General features: G+C 39.1%; 2 protein-coding genes across 2 annotated transcripts in view; one reads left to right on the top strand and one right to left on the bottom strand.

Annotated features, from left to right (window-relative positions):
- Positions 1 to 1,034, bottom strand: part of LOC140241624 (xaa-Pro aminopeptidase 1-like) — a 47,462-nt gene extending 46,428 nt beyond the window's left edge. The window contains 2 exon segments of the mRNA XM_072321363.1: positions 209 to 272; positions 894 to 1,034. Coding sequence (XP_072177464.1) covers positions 209 to 272; positions 894 to 1,034 — 205 coding nt within the window.
- An 8,564-nt stretch (positions 1,035 to 9,598) lies between these two features.
- Positions 9,599 to 17,747, top strand: LOC140241580 (CCA tRNA nucleotidyltransferase 1, mitochondrial-like). The gene is made up of 6 exons (XM_072321314.1): positions 9,599 to 9,976; positions 10,239 to 10,506; positions 12,794 to 12,920; positions 13,409 to 13,602; positions 14,381 to 14,622; positions 15,622 to 17,747. Exons 1-6 carry the CDS (start codon positions 9,671 to 9,673, stop codon positions 15,895 to 15,897), a joined length of 1,413 nt encoding a protein of 470 aa, XP_072177415.1. The 5' UTR covers positions 9,599 to 9,670; the 3' UTR covers positions 15,898 to 17,747.
- The last annotated feature ends 7,047 nt before the right edge of the window (positions 17,748 to 24,794 follow it).

The following is a 24,794-nucleotide window of genomic DNA, read 5'->3' as shown; positions in this document are numbered from 1 at the left end:
CATAACAAGTTTGATTCTCATATGGAGCTGAGATTCAAGAAGGCCCTCTAATGCTATTGTTTTCCTTTTTAATATCAATTGGTTTGTTCAGCAAAGTAAGGGATTAAAGTCCTTCACATATGATTGGTAGCTTTGTGCTGAATGTGTAGAGAGTGAAAACAAGTTTACAAATTGTAACATTACAAGAAAGAAATGGCAGAACACTCACCACTCGACCCTGTGAATCCAGTAACATATGGTCGTCTGCAGTCACAGGCAGCTATGTATTCATTCTACAGGTCAAATCATTTCACATACAAAACGTAAAGTCTCCCATCATCCATCAAACTCACTGATTGGCACATTGCACATTTGAGGGGACATGATAAGACTTTGCATGCAAAGGGTTGAAATATAACACTGCGTATATGTATGAAGGTCTACATAATTGACTTAAACACAAACATGCTTACAAAATGTAATACAACAGTACCACTAGTTTAGCACATTGTATGCATACGCATGTTCTTCAAAACAGACCTTCCAATCAAGATTTTATGAGTTCTCGATGAGGCTCATAAAAGACATTTGTTCCATTTCACTTTCCCCAGATTCTCACTTGATGCTCTAAAATAATCATGACCACCTGATCAACACCTGGTAGTGAAATTCATACAATAATCAAGAGCGATATTATGGCTGCAGCATCTTGTTCATGAATGAATGTACCATAGAATACAGAGCATGATTTCTTGAGGAGGTAGGTCGAGAGCACTCACTTCTACAACTATCAACGTCAATATTTCAATCAAAAAGTAGCGCAAAATACACAAAAATCAATGTACTGTGAAAATTTCCACATTTACAGTACATTTATGCAGAGGGAAAACTTGGTGATGTAAAACAACTCTCACCTGATGAGCATCACATGATGGTATGATGTATGCCTGGATTGGACCCCCGTACTGAGAGCTCTTCATCAGGCTCCGAAGCTTGTCCAAAATTAGCGTTGTGTTCTTCGCCATCGTCACACTTTTTTCTCCGCTTCAATTCATGAGCATACACACCTTCATATGCCATTAAAAAAAACACAAGAAAACAAAATAATGATAATGATCAATTATCATGGCAGTACAATAAATTCAAATTGCCCTTTGGCAAACTCATTTAATCCATTTTGCACAGACACCAACAAAACACACACACATACACACAAGAACAACAAGAAGGATGGTACAGAAGAAGTGCAACAAGAACAGAAACATTGAGGTGAAAATCTACAAGCAACAGGAGAATAATATGAAGGAAAGAAAGGAGGAAACAAGAAGAAGATGATGAAAAACTATCTAAGAACAAGGACAGCTAAACTTATATAAAGAAAGAACAAAATGAAGAAGATGGCAGAGAGGACTTGGAATTTGGACGATAAGAAAACTGATTGGCATGGCAGATCGCTAGAGACTATCTGTGCTCACAGTTTCGCTAATGTGCACACACCACTCAGTAGCATTAGCAGTGTGAATGTGATTGATCTTCAACCATGAATGAATTCAAATTGGTTGGTAAGTTTACAAACTAATATACTGTGATAAAGTATTAATTTAAAACTCAACATTTCATACCCACCCATCCTACCCATGAACAACCTTTCGAGCTCTCTCGACTCTACAATGAATCTAGATCTAAATGAAAAGCAAAACAGAAAAATAAAGAAATAAAATGTAAGCCATCAGTGAAGAAGAACTTTTTCTTCTTCTTATTCTTCTTCTTCTTCTTCCGTGAGAGTAACCCTATTAAGGGGTGTTGGACAGTACATACGAAGAAGAAGAAGAACCGCAATCAACTTGCTGATTATTCTGTCACTTTCGGGGAGGTCTAAGTTATGCAAGTCTTCAAAAAGTTCAAGTAGTTGCAGTAATAATCGTCATCCAAATAAATAAATAATAAATAACCAATAAACTGACAAGTCCATCAATAATAGTAATAATAATAACGAAGAAGAACTTTTTCTTCTTCTTATTCTTCTTCTTCTTCTTCCGTGAGAGTAACCCTATTAAGGGGTGTTGGACAGTACATACGAAGAAGAAGAAGAACCGCAATCAACTTGCTGATTATTCTGTCACTTTCGGGGAGGTCTAAGTTATGCAAGTCTTCAAAAAGTTCAAGTAGTTGCAGTAATAATCGTCATCCAAATAAATAAATAATAAATAACCAATAAACTGACAAGTCCATCAATAATAGTAATAATAATAACAAAAATGACGAAAAATGAGTCCTAAGCAACTACTCCTGGGCCGAGGCTCGTGACACAAATGTGCCGATAGTATTGGCCTCGACCACCTCCTGGGGTAATCTGTTCCAGTCTTTGATGATTCTTGGTAAGAAGGAGTTTTGGTGATAGAGAGTTCTGCTGGGTGGGACCAGGTATTGATGGCTGTGAGTTCTTCTTGGACATGTAGGGAGCGGTTGAAGCTGTTCTTTGATCATTTCGACATGTGCGAGATCATGCGTTATCTTGTACAGCATTGCCAGGTGTGCAATTCGGCAACGAGCCAAGAGTCTTGTTAGCTTTAGCACAGATCGTGTTGATATGCTCTGACCAATTCAAATCTGATGTGATGGTGATTCCTAGATATTTCACACTGTTTACGACATAACGTTATCAAGCGTGTGTCCATGGAGCTTATATTCTGTCTGCAGTGGCTTCCTTTTACAGGTAACAGACAGGGCAACACACTTTTGAGGGTGGAATAGCATGTCCCATTTCTTTTCCCATTCGACCAGTTTATCCAAGTTCTGCTGGATGGCCTCCTGGTTGCTTGGAGTAGTAAACTTAACTACATCAATACGTCGCTTTGTCATCTGCGAAAAGCCCGACACTGGAGGTGAGCAGTTCTGGTATGTCATTCATGTAGACAAGAAATAGACATGGGCCCATCACACTTCACACCTTCACACTTAGGATTTCGTTAGGGTAATTTAACTTGACTTTCGCATTTTCGCTTTTTTTACTTAGAAAGTGAGATGAAAGAGTCAAACAGTAACACATAAACAAGTATGTGGGACCGTTCACATGCTCCAAACGAAACTTTAACTTTAACTTCTACTTTCAGCCTTTAACTAGGCGTGATCAAACTTGAGATAACAATAAAATCTTTCCGAGCGTGGGTAAAAGCTCGTAACTTACTGAGGTTTGAAAGAAATGAACTGCATTTGTTCCTGGAATCTAGTTACTGGCCTTCCCTTGTACACAGTTTTCTGCTGTTAGACGGATGGATGGTCCACAAAAGTCCACACACGTACATTGTCATTACGGTGTGTACATCACGCGCGGTGGTGGTAGGTGGGGCCCCTGGGAGGGGAGGAGGGGGTGGGGTGCTGCGGTGCTGCATGATGGTGGTGGATTCGTGGCCTTGGGTGTGCACACGATTAGAATTTGCATGGTGGTGGGGGGAGGGGGTGCGTGATCAGTGGCGGATCCAGAGGGGGGCGCACCGGGCGCACCGGGCGCGCCCTCTTTAAATTTTGTTGTTAAAACAAAAGAAATACAAGTAAAAAGAAAAAAAAAAACTGAGATGAAACCAGGAAGTAGCACCAGAAATATTGTTTGCGCCCCCCTCCCCCTTACGGAATTCCTGGATCCACCCCTGGTGATGGTGGTGGATCCGTGGCCTTGGGTGTGCACACGCTATTTTGCATGGTAGTTGGGGGGGGGGGGGAGGGTTGTGGATCACCTGCTACAGTAGTGGACTGCCGCGGCTGCTCTTTGTTAAGGGTTATCACGACGCCAAAAGACGTCAAGAGCCCGAATTAAATCGATCACCATCAACACTTCCGAAAAGCAAAACAAGCAAAACAAAGCACAAAAAAGAGAAAAGAAAGCAATGCAAAGCATTCAGTGAATTATGGACAGTGTATGCAGTTCATACATTCACAATAACGATGAACAATTACAATCTATATTAGTGAATGCTCAAGGAGATGAAGGCATGAAAATGAGATGTTAGGAAATGAGAAAGTTGCCATAAAACAATTAAAGGGGACATCTGGATGATTTTCAGACTTTTACATTAAAACAACTATAAATTAGTTAAACTGAGTACGGAGTTTCAGAATTTTATAGTGATTGGGATGAGGAATGAGAAAATTTTCAAAATTTATAACAAATTGCAATGAACAAGGATGATGACATGACAGCCTTGCCATAAGAATGCATGAGTTGGGGCTCAAGGAAGCAGAACAAAAGAATAATAAAGGCATGCATAGATTTTTCACTGGTGAACTTGTATAAGCAGGCGGTATTGTGATGGAATTACACTGCTACATTCTGGGTTATGTGAGGCCCTGATGTCATCAACACTGTTCAGTGAATTTGTTTAAGATTTTCAGTTTATTGCTGTCTCTGCTCAAGGACAACAATAAATTCCACGAATCCGTGCATGGAGCTGTCGATTTATGTACTACATGATGTGAAATTATGAAAAATAATCGTCTGGAATGCCCCTTTAGATATGTCGTCATGTTAAATTAGTCTGAGGTATCAGACTCGGTTGATGACGCAGTCTTATTATGAGGTGGCAGTGAATTCCACAGAGATGGCCCAGCGCGTGCAATGAAGTGAATTTGAAGTGAGGACCTATGACAAAAGAATGGATTGAGTCTGTAATGTAGCAATATGCAAAGTGTAATGTCATTATTATTGTGTAGATAGGCCTATCTTGTCTGTGCGTATAGGCCCCACATGTATGTTTGAGTGTGATGTGTTAAATGACCATACAAGAAATCATAAAAACAAAAATTATGCATGTATCGTCGTAATGATATGAAGTATGCCCATACAGGGCCTAATACACACCTTTTATTTTCATTGATTTCATTTTATTTCATTTCTGGCCAAAGTATACAACATGACAATACCATTGCATATAAACAAAATAAAGTAGGCCCTACAATGCAACTTTTGCATATCCAAATGAGATTTAAATGCACGTCATTTGTTTACAATGAAACAACAAACATAATTTAGATGAAGAAATACATGGACAAATGTGACTGAATCATAAAAAAGAAAAAGTCGGAAATGGAGGGGACTGCTAAAAAGCCAACTTGTAGAATACAGTCCCCTCGTGAGTAGTAAAAATTGTAGTAATAATAAAACGAGACAATTAGACATACTAGTTCCTCGGGAAGCAGAACATAAAACAAGTAAGCACACAAACGCACACACAGACAGAAACATACGCGTGGAAAGAATTATTTCCGCTGCTTTCTGAAAGTGGTTAGTCAAAATATAATGCTCTTTCATTATGCTAGAAAAGTGAATTTTTGTGGCATTCCCTCTATATTTTCTATTCATTGTTGTCCACACATGTTGTCATAACCTCTAGTAGTCTACTCATCCAGTGGTTCCAACACCAAAGCTTTAAAAAGTCATAACTTTTGCATCGATTGTCCTATTTTCCTCAAACTTTCACTGATGTGTTCTACTAATGTTGCCGATGTCACTCAATCCATATTTCTCTTTGGGTTTGGGTTTCCTTTAAAGAGAATTCAGCTGTCTTCAAACATGGTAGCAGACCGCACAAATTGAAACATTACGCATGAGTGAACACATTTTCTTTATTCTGTTCTAAAGGGCAAAAGTTATTTATCACCAACTTAATTGCACAAGAGAGAAAAAAATCGAACAAATGGAAATGCAATCATATCACACAGAGAAGTAAAATGGAAAATGATAAAAGTTTTGCATGGTACATTGCAGTTTGAATAATATGTATCATTCAAAAGTAGTTCTTCCTTCTTTAGAGAGAGTATCTTTCATTCTTTACAGCTTTCCTTTCTTTCTTTCTAAATTTTTTTCTTTTTTTTAAGTCATTATCTTATTGGGCCACTGTAACCAGTAATGCACATTAGCAGCATCTCCTTGTCTTTTTGTTTGTTTGTTTGTTTGTTTGTTTTTTTCTAGAAAGGGAGAGAGAGGGAGAGAGAGAGGGAGAGAGAGGGAGAGAGAGAGGGAGAGAGGGAGGGAGAGAGAGAGGGAGAGAGGCGGGGGGGGGAGATTGCAAAGGCTCAATTTCACGAAACTCCGTCTCTCACTATTTTTTTTTCTTTATCCTCGTTCGAGGAACTTTATTTCATTTCATAATAATACATGTAACAATCCATGTAACAACATAAGAAATAAGCGTGTGAACAATTATTTGTCAAAATAATATCGTCTCATGAATTCCAACTCCTCTCTTAGTGAAAGTATACTTCTAATTTTTTCTAAATACCTTAAAAACGTTCATGAGTGTGACATTCATACCACTTTATTTCACATCAACATATTAATTTCTACTTCCACAGTTAATCACATAATAATTTTTATGATTCAGCTTCTGTTCTAATTCATAAAGTTGTCTTTTCGTGAAATCAAATAACCTTTTTTAACAAAATATGTCAAATGAGCTCATTTCTAAAATCTGTCAATAATGCGCATACATTTGTTACTTTTGTTGTGTGATTGCTAAGTAATAATACAAATGATAAATCATATCCGTCTCTCAGTACAAAAGATCAGAGCTCCCGGCAAAGAGCTAAGGACACCAATGTACTATGTCCATATTTGCAATAGCGCCATCTTTTGAGAGGATTATTACGAGAACTGACGTTAGTGGTAGTCTACACACAGAACTATTTATATCTGTGAGTCTACACTGTTGTAACAGTTATTAGTAGTTTGACGAAAGAGCTCACCATTCAAGGTAGGTGGAGAGAAATAAGTCCCCGTAATATTTAGTACCGTGGTGGGCCTATATCACGAGTATGTAACTTATTGATGAGGAATTGGCTTTTTGGGACGATACACTGACAGTCAAATCAGTCAAGAAATAAAACAATAGTCCCATATACTCATTACAGTGTATGCGACATGAATCCCACCTACGATCTTCTGCATAGTAATGCTCTGTGCAAAGCCTAATGTTAGTTTAACTAAGGCTCGAATATGGTAGACACAGAAGAGAAAAGTTGAGAATAAGACACATGATTGTATGCATCCATAAATTCCTTAGTTTAACACGTGTCAGACGAACGTCAAGCGAGTCACCACTATACTACATCCACGATTTCAGCTCCGAGTTGCCACGTCCGCCACCACAAGCCCCCCCCCCCCCCCCCGGATTGCGCAATCGTGTCGTGTGATGCAATGAATGAATGTCGCAATAACGCAGTGCATTTGGCAATCTGATGACAACGTTCATTGGAAACTTGCCATTCCATTTTCTGAAGTAATTTTCTGATAAAGGAAAGACACTTTCATCTGATCAAATCATCCTTATTTAAGCTTGAAAGCAAGTTACCCACTTCAGAGTTACCCACTTCACTTTTCAACCACCTAAATTGCAGAAGCAAAATAGCGCGTCTCGAACGCCTGCACTCATTGTTCGACCGCATATGTCTGCTTCGACTTTCGCAACTCGCCCCGCCTATGAATGGAATAGCACGCGTGCCACGCGTGGGCGAAACTGTATACATCGCACTATGAGTATGAGAGCGCGGTACTCCATGTACCACGCTGTGCTGTGCGAGAGACTCAACACATACATAACACGTTGCGATCGAACCATGGCGATACCGCAAATTCTGGCACGGGTGGCGTGCAAAATATCTATATCTCGTAAATGCTCAAGTTATCTCAGAAATTGCTGCCATTGTGGCTGTAGGTGTACACGCTGTACAGATTCAATGCAGATAAACGGACTAGGAACTTCACTGGTACTTGGAATGAAACAAGTGGACTATATGTGTTGCTATGCAACTTAACTTACCCTAACTATACACAGCCCAGTCGCCGCTGTACATACGTAGCGCGACAGGGCTGTACCAACGAAGCTCCAAACACGAAGAGGGTCCAACGATCGCGTGCGATCGGATTGAATTTTGATACTTTAGATCATTCTTTTGTCACTTCAAACTCATCTGACGAACAAAATGATAATGAGACTTCATATCTATGCTATGAATATTGAAATTTAGATTTAATAACTTACCTAAAATGATGGTTATATGCAGCATGTGTGAACGGTTCACGAACGGTACATCGTCTTTCACGCCAGGCCATTTCCAATATCCGGGAGGTCACATGATCTGAATGCCCTTTCAAAAGGTCGCGCTGTCGACCGTGCTGCTACACCAACACTCAAGCAGCGCATCGCACGCACGCAAAAGATTTCTGCAGAGATCAAGGCGCCATTTTGAATTCTGCAACGATGAACCCTGACGGTGTTAGGGAATCCGCCAGAAAGTATCATTTTTTGGTTCCACGGACTTATCACGAGGGCTCTCAAAGGACTTACGAACCTTCTGTAATACAAGCATGCACTTAAGGTGAGTAACGTTTGGTAACGTGTACATTGTTTATAAAGAACGTATAAATTTTCATAAGTTTTGTAGTTGTGTTGTGGTTCCCCACTTTGTAGGTGCCCGCTCGTTGGTCAGACGCTGTATTCGCGTAGCGTATTAACAGCGTCTGGTCGGGCTAAACTTACCCATTACTTACCCATTGAACTGCTTATGCGAGCTGACCCAGGAGGGTCGTGACAATGATTTTGAGGGTCCGGCGACGTGGCCCACTGTTGTGCTCTTCAGAACACGTGTGGAAGTAGTTGCATAGTTTGAATTTCGCACTTGATTTGCGCCATTTTTTATTCACGAATTTCAGGGAATTTTTATTCGTAAGAGTGGTCTATTCATGGAAACAGTCGAATCAAGGGTAACTTGCTTTATAGGCTAGATGTAATAACATCTAATAATCAGTATACAATGACGATGCTATTATTCAAGTATTAAACAATTGGTTTAAATTCTAAGTAACATTAGTCCATAAAATATTGTAACAAACCCACCTGGATACAGTTGGCTCTATTGTTCTCTTTACTTGCAATTTATTTCCTCAGTCTCAGCAGCAGTGTCTAGTCTGTCACTTCACTTGTTCTGTCAATCTAGATCTATATCCTTTGGCCTGTCACTATGTCTACTTTCTTTCCTCTACCCTCCTCTTCTTCTTTCAATGCTACAAAATGTACAGTGTATTAAAGATTGATTACTGAAACCTCGCTTCATGTATGCTTTTGTTGTAAGCTGTCACAAAAATCAGTGCATTTGTTTTAATTTAATATGACAAGCATTTAATTTGTATAGCAAATTATTAAATGCTCCGATAATACTAATAGGAGGTTAAATTTTAGACAGTCGATCAGCATTTTGCCGATATTGATACAGCGTATTCACTTTCAATTCCTGACTGCATGAAAAGCTGATTGACCTATGACTGAAATTACTTTTAATTGCATGGATACATTTATAAAGTCATTACTCTTTACTTTTCAACAAACTCACTTCATGCATATAATTATTACACATAGAACAAATGCAATGGGTGTAATCTCAGAATTGACACTTTCACAATTGTACAATAATTTGAAGCATACCGTACTGTGTTTTTTTGTTGTTGTTTTTTTGGTCACAGCATAGACATACTGTAGGAATAAGCAAATGGTATAATGTACATAGATACATTGTGGTAGATACAAAGAGGCATAATTTGTTGTTCTCCTGTATCATGTAATTTATTGCAGAAATTATAAGCTCGTTCTCCAGGCATTCACAAGTTGAATGTTGCTGCGAGGAAAGGCGTCCCGAATAACAGATGTCGGCAACAGGGGCTAGAATTCTCAGATGCCTCGTGAAAGTACCACCAAAACTTGGCTCTCCAGTCTTTCTGAGGACGCATCATGCGTCTTCTGCAGCTGTGAATCAGACTTGCAGCTCCCAACTTCCTTTTTCTTCTCCGTACAAGAAATCTTACTCATCGCATGAAACAGCCATGAGGATTGACTCTCCGGAGTTCCACCAGATCTTCACTCCACAGCTGCGTGAGCTGGCACACCTGTTCGAGCGCAATGGATACGAACTACGAATAGCAGGGGGAGCAGTGAGAGACCTTCTCATGAAGGTAATTACACATATTTTGATATGAATTGTGAAAAGCTAACATGAATCTCACCTCCTGGAAAAAAATTGAAAGAATGACAGATGTAAAGATACATTCTGTAGTCATGAAAAGTAAAGTAATGAAAGAATCGATGAGAATGGGAGGTCAAAAACACTCATATCTTGTTGAGGGTTTTAGAGGAAATGAAATGTTTTTCCATGCTCATCATGGTTAACCCCAGTCACAACAGCAGTTTTAATCTTTATGCTGTGTTTATCTGCAGAAGCAACCGCAAGATGTGGACTTCGCTACCACTGCCACACCAGAGCAGATGAAGGACATGTTTACGAGGGAGAACATCCGAATGATAAACAGCAAGGGAGAGAAGCATGGTACTATCACTGCCAGAATGCACGACAAGGAGAACTTTGAGATAACCACACTAAGGATCGACAGAACGACGGATGGCAGACATGCAGAAGTCGAGTTCACCACCGACTGGAAGACGGATGCTGAAAGGAGAGACCTCACCATCAACTCCATGTTCCTTGGTATGCTAAGTTCCTGTTTTAAATATTTGTACCAGGTATGCTAGACATGTTAGCAAGGGCTTGCAATTCTCACAAACAAGGATAGTTACAAGGGGAGAACAAGGGAAATTTCATTTATTGCTGTGTTCATTAGCATAAAGTCCAGATCTCAAGATAAACCAGTCTGAAGTTGGGATGCTAATGAGTGAATCAGTGCAGAAAATTAGTGAATGAGTGTATAGAATATGTGACTGGTATGCATATCACGGCCTATCAGACAGATCAGTAAAGTCTTGAGAATAAACCTGATGTTTTGTATAGAGTTTGTCGGAGGTCAGTTGCAGTCTGCATCAAATGGTCATGAATCAAGTGGATAGAAACAAATATTTTGGACTCATGGATAGACACAAGAGTGCGAGTAGATAAGGGTGGTGTTTGAGAAGGAGTGGAATTTCTTTGCAATTTGAGCAGATATATTTATAGCATGACAATGGTCGCTTAGTATTTCACTGGCTTTGATATTCCATGCTCCAAACTGCTCTTCCACAGAGTTCGGATATGGGAATTAATGAAGAGCTTCTTGATTTTAACAATTTCAAGCTGTATTTCGGAAGAAATTTTGAAACCTTGTATGGAACTTGGTAATATAGTACAGAAAGAATGCTTCCAGTTTTTCTTCATCTTTATTGTTATTGACACCCCAGGACTGAAAAAAATCATAAAGCCTTATCTTGTGCACATTTGTGCATAATTTTACTTGCCAGGTGTAGCACTCGAATTTTAACCTTTCAGGTGAAGTAATTGGCTCATGCATATTTCTGTGTGCTTGAATCGTATTTTGCAACTCAAGAAGTCCTTTTTGTCCCCGCCGAACGAGTTTGAGCAGGGGACTATGAAACGGGCTCCGTACGTGTGTGTGTCCGTGTGTGTGTCCGTCCGTGTGTCCGTGTGTCCGTGTGTGATCAAAATCTTCAATTTGCTACTTCTCTGTCATTTATAAGCCAATTTTGATTCTGTTTGCTTTATATGATAGCACTACATGGGAGCTTTGAAACTTCTACACAGAATTTCAGTCGTGACCTTTGACCTTGACCTTTGACCTATATTGTACATTTTGCTACAAAATGCTACTCCTTCGCCATTTCTAACCCGATTTCGATTCCGTTTGCTTTATGTGATGGCACTAGTTGAGGGCTTCAAAACTTCTACACAGAATTTTGACCTTTGACTTCTTTGACCTTTGACCTTGATTTTTTGACCTGTATTGTACATTTTGCTACAAAATGCTACTCCTTCGCCATTTCTAACCCGATTTCGATTCCGCTCGCTTTATGTGATGGCACTAGGTGAGGGCTTCAAAACTTCTATACAGAATTTTGACCTTTGACTTCTTTGACCTTTGACCTTGATTTTTGACCTATATTGTACATTGGCTACAAAATGCTACTCCTTCACCATTTCCAACCCGATTTCGATTCCGTTTGCTTTATGTGATGGCACTAGGTGAGGGCTTCAAAACTTCTACACAGAATTTTGACCTTTGACTTCTTTGACCATTGACCTTGATTTTTGACCTGTATTGTACATTTTGCTACAAAATGCTACTCCTTCGCCATTTCTAACCCGATTTCGATTCCGTTTGCTTTATGTGATGGCACTAGGTGAGGGCTTCAAAACTTCTACACAGAATTTTGACCTTTGGCTTCTTTGACCTTTGACCTTGATTTTTTACCTATATTGTACAATGGCTACAAAATGCTACTCCGCCATTTCTAACCCGATTTCGATTCCGTTTGCTTTATGTGATGGCAGCAGGTGAGGGCTTCAAAACTTCTACACAGAATTTTGACCTTTGATTTCTTTGACCTTTGACCTTGATTTGTGACCTGTATTGTACATTTTGCTACAAAATGCTACTTCCGGCGGGGACATATATTACGCACCGCGTAAATTCTACTTTTCCTTGTTTAATTTATTTTTGTTTATATGTCCTGTTCTCTACACACGAAATAATTGCATTTGAAAAGTCCAGAGCCCTGAAGAACACAAATCACAAACTAGTTTACATCTACATTTGTATGGTCACATGACTGCATCAGAAAGCCATATTTAAATGGCCATAAATACATGCAGTATGCTCAGTACACCATGCAGATTTTAAACCTTGAAGCAGTTTGGAATCGCTATGTGACTTGAACTCATATTCTATATCTTCCATCACTTGTAATTAGTCTTTGAAAGGGACTGACTGCCGTGATGTGTAGCAATCTATGAGCATTGAGATTAAATCTCTTTCAATCCTGGTCAGGTCTTGATGGTACCCTATATGACTTCTTCAGTGGTAGATCCGACTTGGAAAGGTGTCACATCGCCTTTGTTGGTGACCCAGCTACGAGGATCAGAGAAGACTATTTGAGAATTCTCCGCTATTTCAGGTAATTACTATCACCTAGTAACTACATTTCAGACTGCAATTTATTTACATATCATCAAGAGAGTACTCAAAGAGCTCTTAATTGAGCAGATATTTGATTAATTGGGTAGGTCACCTCGGGAAAATTGTATGGTTGAGTGTAGCCCTTGATATTTAGGCACCAAGAGAACCATGATGTACAACCTTGTATATCTTAATGAGATAGTCTGCACATTTTAATATGTTGCACTGTGGCTAAGTGAGTAAATCAGTGTGATTAAACAAGGGTGTAAAGAATTGTTTGGATTCAAGAAATAAGCATATTGAAGCAAAGAAGCCCCAATTGTTGTCACTTTTGTGAAGTCTCATCCTGCATTTTTTATGTCATATCAACATACAGTCGTCCATCAGCATTGCATCGATATACAAGATCTGTCTATTTGTGAAAAAGAGAATGTCATGCTCAGTGAGTAGAGCTGTACCTGTCTTCCACCCATCCGGTTTATTCAGATTCTATGGCCGTATTGCCAGAGAGAGCAATGCCCATGATGCAGAAACCCTGAAAGCCATCAAGGAGAATGGGCCAGGATTGGGGAAGATCTCTGGTGAGCGAATTTGGATGGAGCTCAAAAAGATTCTTACGGGGAACTTTGCCGCAGAACTCATCCATTGCATCTATGACTTGGACCTTCCACAGTACATTGGTAGAGTATGCATCAAATTCAACTTTTTTGCAACTGATTGACAAATTGCCCAACAACGACGTTAATAAAATACCTTGATGTCAAGCAATTTGTCAGTCAGTTGCAGTGAAAACAACTCGACACAAAAATTTCATGAATTTGAAAAATTCAACTTTGTTTTGCTTCTTTTTTTTTGTGGTTGCATGAAGAAAGAGATCATTGATAGCTACAGGTTTGAAATAGCCCTTTATATATTTCCAATCAAGATTTCTTTCTGAAGAGAATTCTGTATTTGGAAGAAAGTAATTGTATTCAGATGTTATCTTTATTTTGATCCACTCAGCTTAATACATTGTAGATTTGTTGCTTGTAACATCAGTCTGTCATCATTGTGATCTTCTTTGGCATCTGCAAGATTGAAGCCAATACTAATAGCCATATTCCCTGACTGAAATTTTGCCAGTTAGAAATGAGGTATGTGTATTAAAAAGAACAGGATGATCTCTTGTAAGGATTTGTGTCTCTTCTCATGATCCAATTCTTGCAATCACACATAGTTGCAAACTGCCAAGAACAGAAATAGCAGAGGTATCAAATTATGTATACTACACTCTTACTATTAATGGCAAACAGCCAGTTTGTCCAACAGAGCATGAGAGCAGAGCAGAAAACAAACAAAAACTTAGCAGTTACAGTAACAGTCTAACTTCACTTATTGGGGTGGAGATTTGTTGAGTTTTGTGCACCAGTCTACCAATTCACGGCAAGTTGATGATGGGGTATCACCTTTGTGCTGTAGGTTTACCATCCGGCAGCGATCTACAAGAGCTGCATGAAGTCAGCAGAAGGAGCCAGCCGTTGCATCCGCACCCTGTGACTCTCCTCTCTTCCCTCTTCAAGGATGAGAATGATGTGCTGGCCATGGAGCAGAGGATGAAGGTTTCCACAGAAGAGCGCAAGACTGCCCTCTTTGTTGTACAGGAGAGGGGCAGGAAGCTGCATAGCAAACCTCTCAAGCCATATCAAGACATCATCGTCTGTGTGGGTATCGAGTATTCAACACAAATCCTTTAAGACTGTCAATTCAGAGCTTCCTGAAAACAAGCCGTGGCATTCACTTAGATGTAATTTATCGATGTGACTCTGACCATGACTCTCGACTGTTATAAGGACAAGTTCACCTTGATATACATTTTATGTGTGGATTGAGTGAATGCAGCAATATTGGTAGAACTTATCAGTGAAAGTGAGAAAAATCGGACAATCCGTTCAAAGGTTATGAATTTTTCAACTTACTGTGCAGTCACTGCTGGATGAGAAGACTACTCCAGTTATGATATCACATGCACAGAATGATAAAATTTTGAAAATATAAAGAGAAATCCACAAAATTTCATTTTTCGAAAAAGTGCTCATTCCTTCAACTTGTTGACGACATATATTTTAAGGGAAATATATCGTTCCCCCTGCCTTTTGAAAGAGGCAAGTGAAGTGTTCTAATATGCCCAAAAGTGAAAATATATAAGTTGGAGTTTCTTTATCTTTTCTTTACATTGGTCTACTTGTGTGACATCACAAGCTCTAGTAGTCTACTCATTCAGTGATGGCAGCATTGAAACTACAATGATTCATAACTTTTGAATGGATTGTCTGATTTTCCTCAAACTTTCACTGATGTGTTCTACTGATATCGCTGCATTCTCTCAATCCACATGTAAATTATGGTGAATTTCTCCTTCAGCCCTTTGTGTGACATAAATATTTTGAAATGTATTTCCATTTCCAAAATTGAGTGTCATTTGACTTTTGCCAACCACAACGTAAGTAGGATTGAGGAAAAAGTGTTGTACCTGTCATAACTTTCTGATATTGCAATTCAGAACTGTATAATTAGTGTAGCTACAAGTGTACAGTAGGAGCTGCCTCTTTCTTTTCTTTTCTTTTTTGTTTCAAAATAAGCTCTCTTCTTTCAAGTTGGTTTGGAAATGAAAACTACTCACTTTTGTCTGCCTGCTTTTTATCTGCTTTCTGATTGGCCAGAGTAAGGAGAAGAATATTGTGAAGTATGTGGAGGAGGTTCTGAAGTACCAAGGGGAGAGCCAGCTGCTCACCGACCTGAGGGCCTGGGACGCTGCCAAATTTCCCGTCACCGGCAAGGACCTGCTCGGCGTTGGAGTGCCCAAGGGAAAGGGATTTGGTGCGGTGCTGGACGAAGTGAGGCAGTGGTGGCTGGACAGTGACTTCACGGCAACCAGAGAAGAGCTCTTGGAGAGGTTACAGGAGACCCGGCAAGAGAGCGGGAAGGGGAACTCGTGACGTTTAACCCGCTGAAGACTAGTCCCGAGTATACTCGGGTAGGTGTCCATGGGAACTGCACGTTATAACAAAATAAGCTCGTTAGCAACGGGTTAACACTACTAGGACTATACTGTAGTATAATATTCCTCCTACAGAGTCTCTTTAAATGTTACTGATTCTTGGCGAAGCCAGTAAATGTTTGTTTGTATGTTTGTTTGTTGTTTTTTGTTTAATTTTGCAGCCATGTGCAATTAGAGTATCCCACACTCACGATGGCAACTGAAGCATTTGTTAGATAGTAATAATCACTCCGCTGTATGCATGAGAGATGCAGCCTTGGTTGCTGCAGTGATTGTAATTCAAGACTTTTATTTTACATCATCTTTCTTCTTCTTACCAATTGGCTTGTGCACAGGAAAAAAAAAGGGGGGGGGAGGGGAAATACAAGTCAGAGTCGGCCACCCTGGCAAGAGTGTTATCAGTCCTTTATCAATGTTTGTTCAATTCCTGTGTATGTTTTCTGTGAACACGTCCACAATGGCTGACTGGTAGGTATTTTGTCACGTGTTCCGATATTTGTGTTTTGGGGGGATAGTAAGGCTAGATCAGGAATGAACTACTTGTAGTTCTTGACCAAGTATCTACGGTTGATTCTTCATGCCAATCAATTGATGCTTTTTGCAGAACAAAGAAATCTTATTCGAATTGTGATTCTTTTCTCAATAATTCATTCATCATGTTAATGAAGATTAGGCCTATACATGTTCATTAACAAAAGAAGGACCACGAAACTGCTTCTTTCTAACATTCAAGATTGCCTTTTGTTCTGTTGGTGTTATATTGTCAGTGAGGTAGACAGGCATTATGCAGAATCATATTTCAACCAATACAATAATTAGTAATTTTTGCAAATTTATGTAAAAATGTAACACAATACATAGAAGGAAACTGCTTTTTCATGTGATGCAGCTTACTGTTGGAATACCCTTATTACCCTATCTCTCTTGTGTCTTTAATACTTGGTATTTAGTAATTATGTTCAAGGCATCTTGAGCTGTGCTAATCTGCTGAACGAAGGTTAATGGGAAAACTCTTGTCTTGTACTCATCTGGTACAGGGGCGGATCTAGGAATTCCGTAAAGGGGGCGCAAAAAGGCTCCTGTGCCGCTTCTTTGTGGCCACTTCCGGATTTCTTGGGCTGACAAAAAAATAAATAAATAAACTAGACAAGCACTCTGAGAGCGCAGACCTCCGCCAAGCATGCAGCTCATTTCCACCACTGATCTTGTTCTTCCATTTATAGAGATTTAAGTGATTTCCACCCATACGTACTTATAGCATTGTGTGCTGAAAGTCGCCCGATTTCTCAATACTAGCATAGAAGCCTTTGCTACGTCATAAACCCTCAGCTGCACGGCGCGCCTAACCCTAGCAGAAACTAGAGCATGCACTTTAGTGCGCGCATGCAAACCTCAAATATGCACAGTCTGAACTCCCAAGTTCATTGACCCTACCTGCCAAAATATCAAAAATCCTTCATAATTTCCAAAAAAAATCTCGGATCACTACCAAAATTTAATCATCTGTTACTTGTGTCATTCTCAACCTTTCCTGCAAGTTTCATATAAATCCGTTTACTGCTTTTTGAATTATTTTGCACATGGACAAACTAACTAACAAACGGTAACGAAAACATAACCTCCCCCCTTGGCGGAGGTAATAAATAAAAGGCTTCAGACCACTACAATGAAAAATTAAAGGGGGATGCAAGCGCCCTGTTTCATTTTCTTTTCATTTCATCTGTTTTGAGAAAATTAAGACTTTTTCATCATCACCCCATTCTTTGCCTGCTGGCCATGTCAGCATGCTATATACAGTGAAACCCCGTTATAACGAGTTCGGTTATAACGAGGAACCGCTTATAACGAGGTGATCGCGTCGGTCCCGTTTTCCTTTGCGTGTAAACCTATGGCAGAACGAATCGGTTATAACGAGCTCGGTTATAACGAGATTCCGGTTATAACGAGGACAATTTCGGTAAATCATGATAAAGAAAAACATAAGCATTTTGATCGGATATAACGAGGTTCCATTTCTCGACCAAATTGCCGCTTTCAAACACGCGACAAATGAAACATTGAAAACCGAATTCACGCTATCCACGTCTTTTCCCGTTTTGCAGAGAACCGTTCCTTCCATGTTTTCTTCTTAATCACGCGATAAGACACAGGAACACCTTCCGATGTTCATACTGATTATTAAACATAATCATTCGATTTTCTTTTTCGCGAGAAACGAGTGCGTGATATGAGGTCAGACCACAGCGCAACGAGAAAAAAAAATAGATAACGCATTCAAAAACTTTTCATGTAGCGACAATTGTGACCAAAAATGGACAACTGGAATGCGTGTGCAACTCATCATTATATCCTTTCCAATTTTAGTTCCGACTTCCAGTTCTTTTGCTGGTTTTGAGCAAATATGAGTTTGGATGATTAATGCCGAAATGATAAAATCATCGCCCCGATCCCGCCGGGTGACAGTAGCGTTAAAATAGTTGAGTAACGCATGTTAACCTACTTAATCGGTGTTCAGAAAAAGAAACAAACGCATTTATTGGTTTGAATAGATCTGGATTTGTTCATTATTATTTAACGAATGATAATTTAAAAATGAGTGTGTGATCAAAGCAGAAATAATTAGTGAAATCATCGCGATCCCGTCGGGTGACAGTAGAGTACAAATAGTTGAATAACGCATGTTAAGCTACTTAATCGGTGTCCAGAAAAAAGAAACAAACGCATGTATTAGTTTGAATAGATCTGGATTTGTTCATTATAATTTAACGAATGATAATTTAAAAATGAGTGTGTGATCAAAGCAGAACTAATTAATGAAATCATCGCGATCTCGCCGGGTGACAGTAGCGTAAAAATAGTTGAATAACGCATGTTAACCTACTTAATCTGTGCTCGGAAAAAGAAACAAACGCATTCAACAGTTCAAGAACGGATGTACAAAGCGCGAAGAGATTTTCGGAAGAAAATAAAGAACGCATTTTCAATCCCTTCGAGCGCAACGATCATACATCGTATAAAATTACAGCCAAATGATTCATGAAATTATCGAATTCCCGCTGGGCACCAACAGCGTAAAATATCTCGCAAGTTAGCGGTAAACAACGCACGTATGTTACTTTGAAATCATCGCGATCTCGCCAGGTGACAGTAGCGTAAAAAAAAGTTGAATGACGCATGTTAACCTAAATCAGAAAAAGAAACAAACGCATTTATTAGTTTGAATAGATCTGGGTTTGTTCATTATCGCAATTTTAACACTGATTTTCACAATGGTGATTTTTTTTTTCTTTCTTTCGGAATGGTCTACCAGGTACAGAATTGCGTAAAAAGGATGACAACCTCCCACATTCAATCCTGTCGCATATTTTTCAAGAACGGTCGTACAAAACGCAAAGACATTTTCGGAAGAAAATAAAGAACGCATTTGTTATCCATTTGGGCGCAACGATCATACATTGTACAAGATTACAGCCGAAATGATTCATGAAAACATCGCATTCCCGCTGGGCACCAATAGCGTAAAAATATCTAGCAAGTTATGGTAAACAAGGCCTGTATGTTACTCTATATATTTGCGCTGGTGTTTATTAGAAAAGGCTTAACAAAACAAGAATTACAATAAAGAATTAACTTATCATTTCAGCCCCTATTTCTTCGTCTAATTCACAAATAATTTCCCTTTATTCTCTCAATAATAACGCTCAACAATTGTGTAATAACAACGCAAAGGATATGTTCTTAAGTTTCATTGATGGGTATATGACGTCATGCTTATGTTTTTCTTTGTTTTTGATGCGTACGGTTATAACGAAGTACCGGTTATAACGAGGTAATATCGCCGGTCCCACGGACCTCGTTATAACGGGGTTTCACTGTAGCCCTTTTTCACTGGTGATGTTTGCCTTTAACCCCTCAAGCAGTTGATAGGGTTATGATACCCCCCTCCCCCCCCCCCTTTATCTCTACCAAATTTTGAGTAAAACTTGGCCCCGATTCTGTTCTCACAGGCTTTGAGAAAGTGGGCCGTGTAATTATACACGTGTAAAGTTGCATACAGATGCAGCATGTCTCAACTACATTTGAACCAGAAACATGTGTGCGTATGTGCCTATCAGTTTGTAATACAGTATCTTGCAAAAATGATCCATGTTATGATGTATGAATAAAACATGTTATAAATATATGAATCCCTGGTACAGCAGCAGTACATGTATGTTTCATGATTCTTCTGTTTTATCAAAGTGTTATCAAAAAATGTACCTGGAGGGAGTGAGCCACATCAACCCATATTATCATATATTTTTCTTTTAAAAATGCTGTTACTGTGGCAACACATTGTTTGACATTGACAAAAGATGAAGTTTGCACATCTACATAGCAAAGTAGTCAATACAACTGTACCTTGTATCAAATTTCAAATCAAATGCTGAAAAACTGAGGGAGTTTGCTCAATCCACATTTTTGTTGTAAAAGATGTGGTTACCATGGCAATGCATTGTTCAACACTGAAAAGTGTTGCACATCTATGTACTATTTTGATCACATGTGCCAAATTTCAAGCCAAATGCTTAAAACCTAAGGGAGTTCGCGCAATCCACAATATTTTTGTATGCTTCATCATGAGAAAAAGATACGCTTGCACATTTTTGCCTGCTTCATTTTTTTCACCTCCTGAACTTATAACTACCTCCATAAAAAGACAGGCCAAGTAATGCAATGATCACTGTGAAATTCATATATTCTGGCCTCAAGGTGAGGAATTCATTGTCTACCACAATGTATAATGTATGTTGTATGTGACTGATAATGCTTGTCTATGCAAGTATAATGTACAAGAGCAGAACTACATGTACATGAAATAATGTCAAACAAGCAGGTTGTTGATCAGGCCAAGCAGGAAATAGGAAGCAGTTGATTGATTAATAAACTCATGTACACATACAACTTGGTCTTCCAAAGATGAAGGTCTCACCAATGTAGCAGTAGACAGACACACAAACACACACAAACACCCTAGCAAGGTTCATGAAGTCGAGGTTCCTCATAAAAAATAATGAACCTACAGCAACAAAAACTTGCCCGTTTATCATGTCGGTGGCGTCATGGGATCATGGTCCTAAGAGGATTCTACAAAAGGACACATATTTGCTCTTTGTCACACTCGTGCACATTATGCATATTCAGCCCAAGCTGATTTATGACATCGAGATAAAAAGTAAGGGTCCACAGTTTTCTAAAGTGCGCACATGCTGATGGAAAAATAATCAAAACGGCTTTGATTGCCTTGAATAAGCAGGCAGCTGTTCGGGATCAAAACTAAAACCTACATTCTCTTCTGTTGTTTTGCTTTTTTTTTTTTTTTTTGGACTCAAAAACTTTGCAGAAAACCTGTGCCGCTAAGTTCAATTCCATTCCTAATGCCACAAACGTGGTGTTCAGCTGTGTTCACAAAATGAAAACCAAAACACACTGAAAATGTTTCTTAACCACACCCAAAGAAACACACACACAAACTAGAAATGTCCCTATGGCGACTAGGCTGGTATGCCGCTGCCATATCATATGGTTCTTCCAATAGGTCTACACATACAATCTTTTGACAATGTGAGATCACAGTTTCACATAATTGGCAAAAAAAAAAATTCATGTAATTGTATGGCATGTTTGTCACAAAATGTCTACTTTCCTTGAACCATGTTTCATTTGGATGGATAGCTACAGTCTGCCTATCTGTAAATTGTTTAAAGAGAGCAAGTACACTGTATTTAGGAATTTGAGTATTTTAACTTGACCTTTGACCCGTGCCCTCTGACCCCATGGCCCACAATTCTCCAAAAAAATCTTTCCTTGCAGAACCATTGTGCAGTAATCCATGTTTTATACATTGAATAATCCCCAAGGTATTGTGCAATTTCAGTTTTAAATAATTTTCAGTTCAAAAAATGTAATAAGGATACCTCAAACGGTTTTAAAAAGTTATGCTGTCCACAAAATTGATTAAGGATGGATGGACAGAAGGACAGGACAGAGGATCGAAGAACAGACAGACAGATGGATGGACAACCAAAAAACAATGTCTCTAAAGACAATCTGTGGCAGGGGCATTAAAAAGAAGGCCCATGTGGATGTATCGTGTATACAGTGCTGAAGATGCAAGGATAAAGCTTACTTAAACCATATTTAGACTTATGGGTTTGCAAACCATGTGTCTTTCTCACTTCATCTGTATTTCCAAAGAACTCTCACCAACTGTGTACAAACATGTAAATATATATGTGCAGGTACATATATATATATGTGCAGGTACATATACAGTGTACAGGGAACCTTGTTATAATGAGGATCTAAAAACATAATTGCCTTGTTTTATGTGGTTTCACTTTATCTTGGTACAAAAACAAAGAAATATACAGAGCTGGGGCCACATTAAATCACCTTGTTCTAAAGAGGGTTTTGCTATGTATAACCATTCGGGACCTCTATATAACAACATTCCACTGTACATATTTATGAGGACATTTTTATAGAGAGCGTGACATGATCTTTATACTACACACACGTGGCAGATCTCCACAACAAAATAACATACAGTGTACATGTATCTTATGTTTAAAACAAAAATGAAGACTCAGTGTCTTTGTTGACCAAAAGGAGGAAAGGAAAAATTAGAACTTGTTACCACTGTGCATATTTATTGAGTAGAACTTGCATTACACTGCCAGAATTAATGATGATGCAAATAAAGACAATGACATGTTCCATACATTAATGCTACACCATTACAACATATCTGGAAGTTTACTTGACATATGGTCATGACACAAATTCAGGCTTCATAATAACATGTTGTGTTTCATCAAGTTGAAGCAGAGTGTGACTCATACATCAGAGAAATGCATCACAAACTATTTCAAACAACAAAGCAAATACGACTACTTTTCACAACAAATAGATTTTCATTAGTTTCAAAAACTCTTTCACACATTTTCTACCATTTGAATCAAGTTGATGATCTACACTGTATTTGAAGGCAGAAGATCTCTGTTCAGAGAAATGAAGCATGAACTGTACAAATTGCAGCTACGATACGAAGCAGAATAGGTTTTGAAAACCAGTAGGATGGCTATACACGTACATGCAGTTTGGGGACAGTAGAAACTCAGAACTGGCTGACATGTTTGTAAATCATGTCATGTACCGCAACCACATTGGTATTGTCCCATATTATGATTTGCTTCAAAATTACTTCCAACAAATTGTATGCCAGGACAGTACATGTACATGTAGTCAGATTACAGTGCCATTAACAGTGTTCAAAAGATAACACCTGATGATAAAAATGGCTACACATGACCTATTAAATGGCAGAAAACATGATACAGAATACACAAACCCTCATTTAATGCAATAGCAGACTCTGACTTGGAATACAGTATATGTGGTCACATATATATGTACCATTAAATGTTGGAAGCATTACCAAAAGGGTACAGGACAGAAATTATTGTGGGACAAGTGAATACTACATTGGAGTTTAAAAAACAAACACACATACTTGTAATTTACAATACTGTTTGGTGTAAATTACCATAACATTTATTTTCTTACATGTAATCTGGACATACATATTCTTAGATATGAAATTAACGGAATAATGATGACAGAGAAATCTCACTGTAAAAGCAAAGAAGTTTATTGAGGTCTGCTGAAAATTTTCAGACAACTTTGGCTTGCTTATTTTGAGAAGATGCAACAGGGTATCTGTATTAAACAATTATTGGCAGCTTTAGATGACTGTATACAATAGACAGTGAATGGTCGGCAGTGACAACAGAGGCTACTAGGAAAGCATATTAGATGACTGTATACAATAGACAGTGAATGGTCGGCAGTGACAACAGAGGCTACTAGGAAAGCATATTATCTGGAGATGAAAAAATGGCATAGACAATGAATACATGTTAAAGCACCAGTGAGATACCTGCATTCAGAACTGCTGTGTACTTACAATGATATTTGGGTTTTCAGAAAGTCGTGGGGAGTCAACATGTCCAAAACAAGAGACCCGCGGGTCTAGCGCTCACCTGAGTATCGAAAGTTCACCTTTCACGCAGTCATTATCTAAATTATTCACAGCTCTACTAAAATTTGACCAGGCATTCTCAAGTAGAAGATGAAAATGTACAATAAGGGCCAAATTTTTTTAAGATTCCTTAATTTGGGGGGATTGGGGCCCCCTGGGGCCCTCTGGGTGGGGCATGGTGCCCATTTTGATAAATTGAGATCCTGACCCCCTAGGGATGCTACCTGCCAAGTTTGACAAAAATCCATCATGAGGTTTTCAGGAAGAAGATGAAAATGGACAATTCAGGCCCCCATTTGGACCTTCCCACCCCCCCACCCCCAAGAGGGGCACCCCTGGATCTGCTATGAACAAACTTGAAACTACAGTCATTAATGTACTCACTCATAGTATTATCTTACCTCTATAACTTCTGATTCTAGAGAAGATTGTTATAGATTCCTTCATTTTTGGGGGGGGGGGGATTGGGGCCCCTGGGGGCCCCTTGGGTGGGGCATGGTGCCCATTTTAACAAATTGAGATCCTAACCCCCTAGGGATATTACCTGCCAAGTTTGGTGAAAATGGATCATGGGGTTCTCAAGAAGAAGATGAAAATGTACGATTTAGGCCCCATTAGGACCCCTCCCCATCCCCCTCCCCTGGGTCCCAAGGGGGGCACCCCTGATTCTGCCATGAAGAAACTTGAAACTACAGTCATCAATGTGCTAACTCATAGTATTAACTTAGCTCTATCACTTCTGGTTCTATAGA

Source organism: Diadema setosum, chromosome 18, assembly GCF_964275005.1.
Source record: "Diadema setosum chromosome 18, eeDiaSeto1, whole genome shotgun sequence".
In the NCBI taxonomy this organism is placed as follows: domain Eukaryota; kingdom Metazoa; phylum Echinodermata; class Echinoidea; order Diadematoida; family Diadematidae; genus Diadema; species Diadema setosum.
Note: the sequence above shows the minus strand (reverse complement) of the source record. Positions and strands in the feature narration are given on the sequence as shown.

What these genes read in the sequence shown, in the direction of transcription:
- LOC140241580 (XM_072321314.1), top strand. Translation starts at nt 9,671, where the DNA reads ATGTCGGCAACAGGGGCTAGAATTCTCAGATGCCTCGTGAAAGTACCA. An exon ending in TGAGAGACCTTCTCATGAAG is followed by an intron (nt 9,977 to 10,238) that starts GTAATTACACAT and finishes GTTTATCTGCAG; the next exon opens with AAGCAACCGCAAGATGTGGA. An exon ending in AGAATTCTCCGCTATTTCAG is followed by an intron (nt 12,921 to 13,408) that starts GTAATTACTATC and finishes CGGTTTATTCAG; the next exon opens with ATTCTATGGCCGTATTGCCA.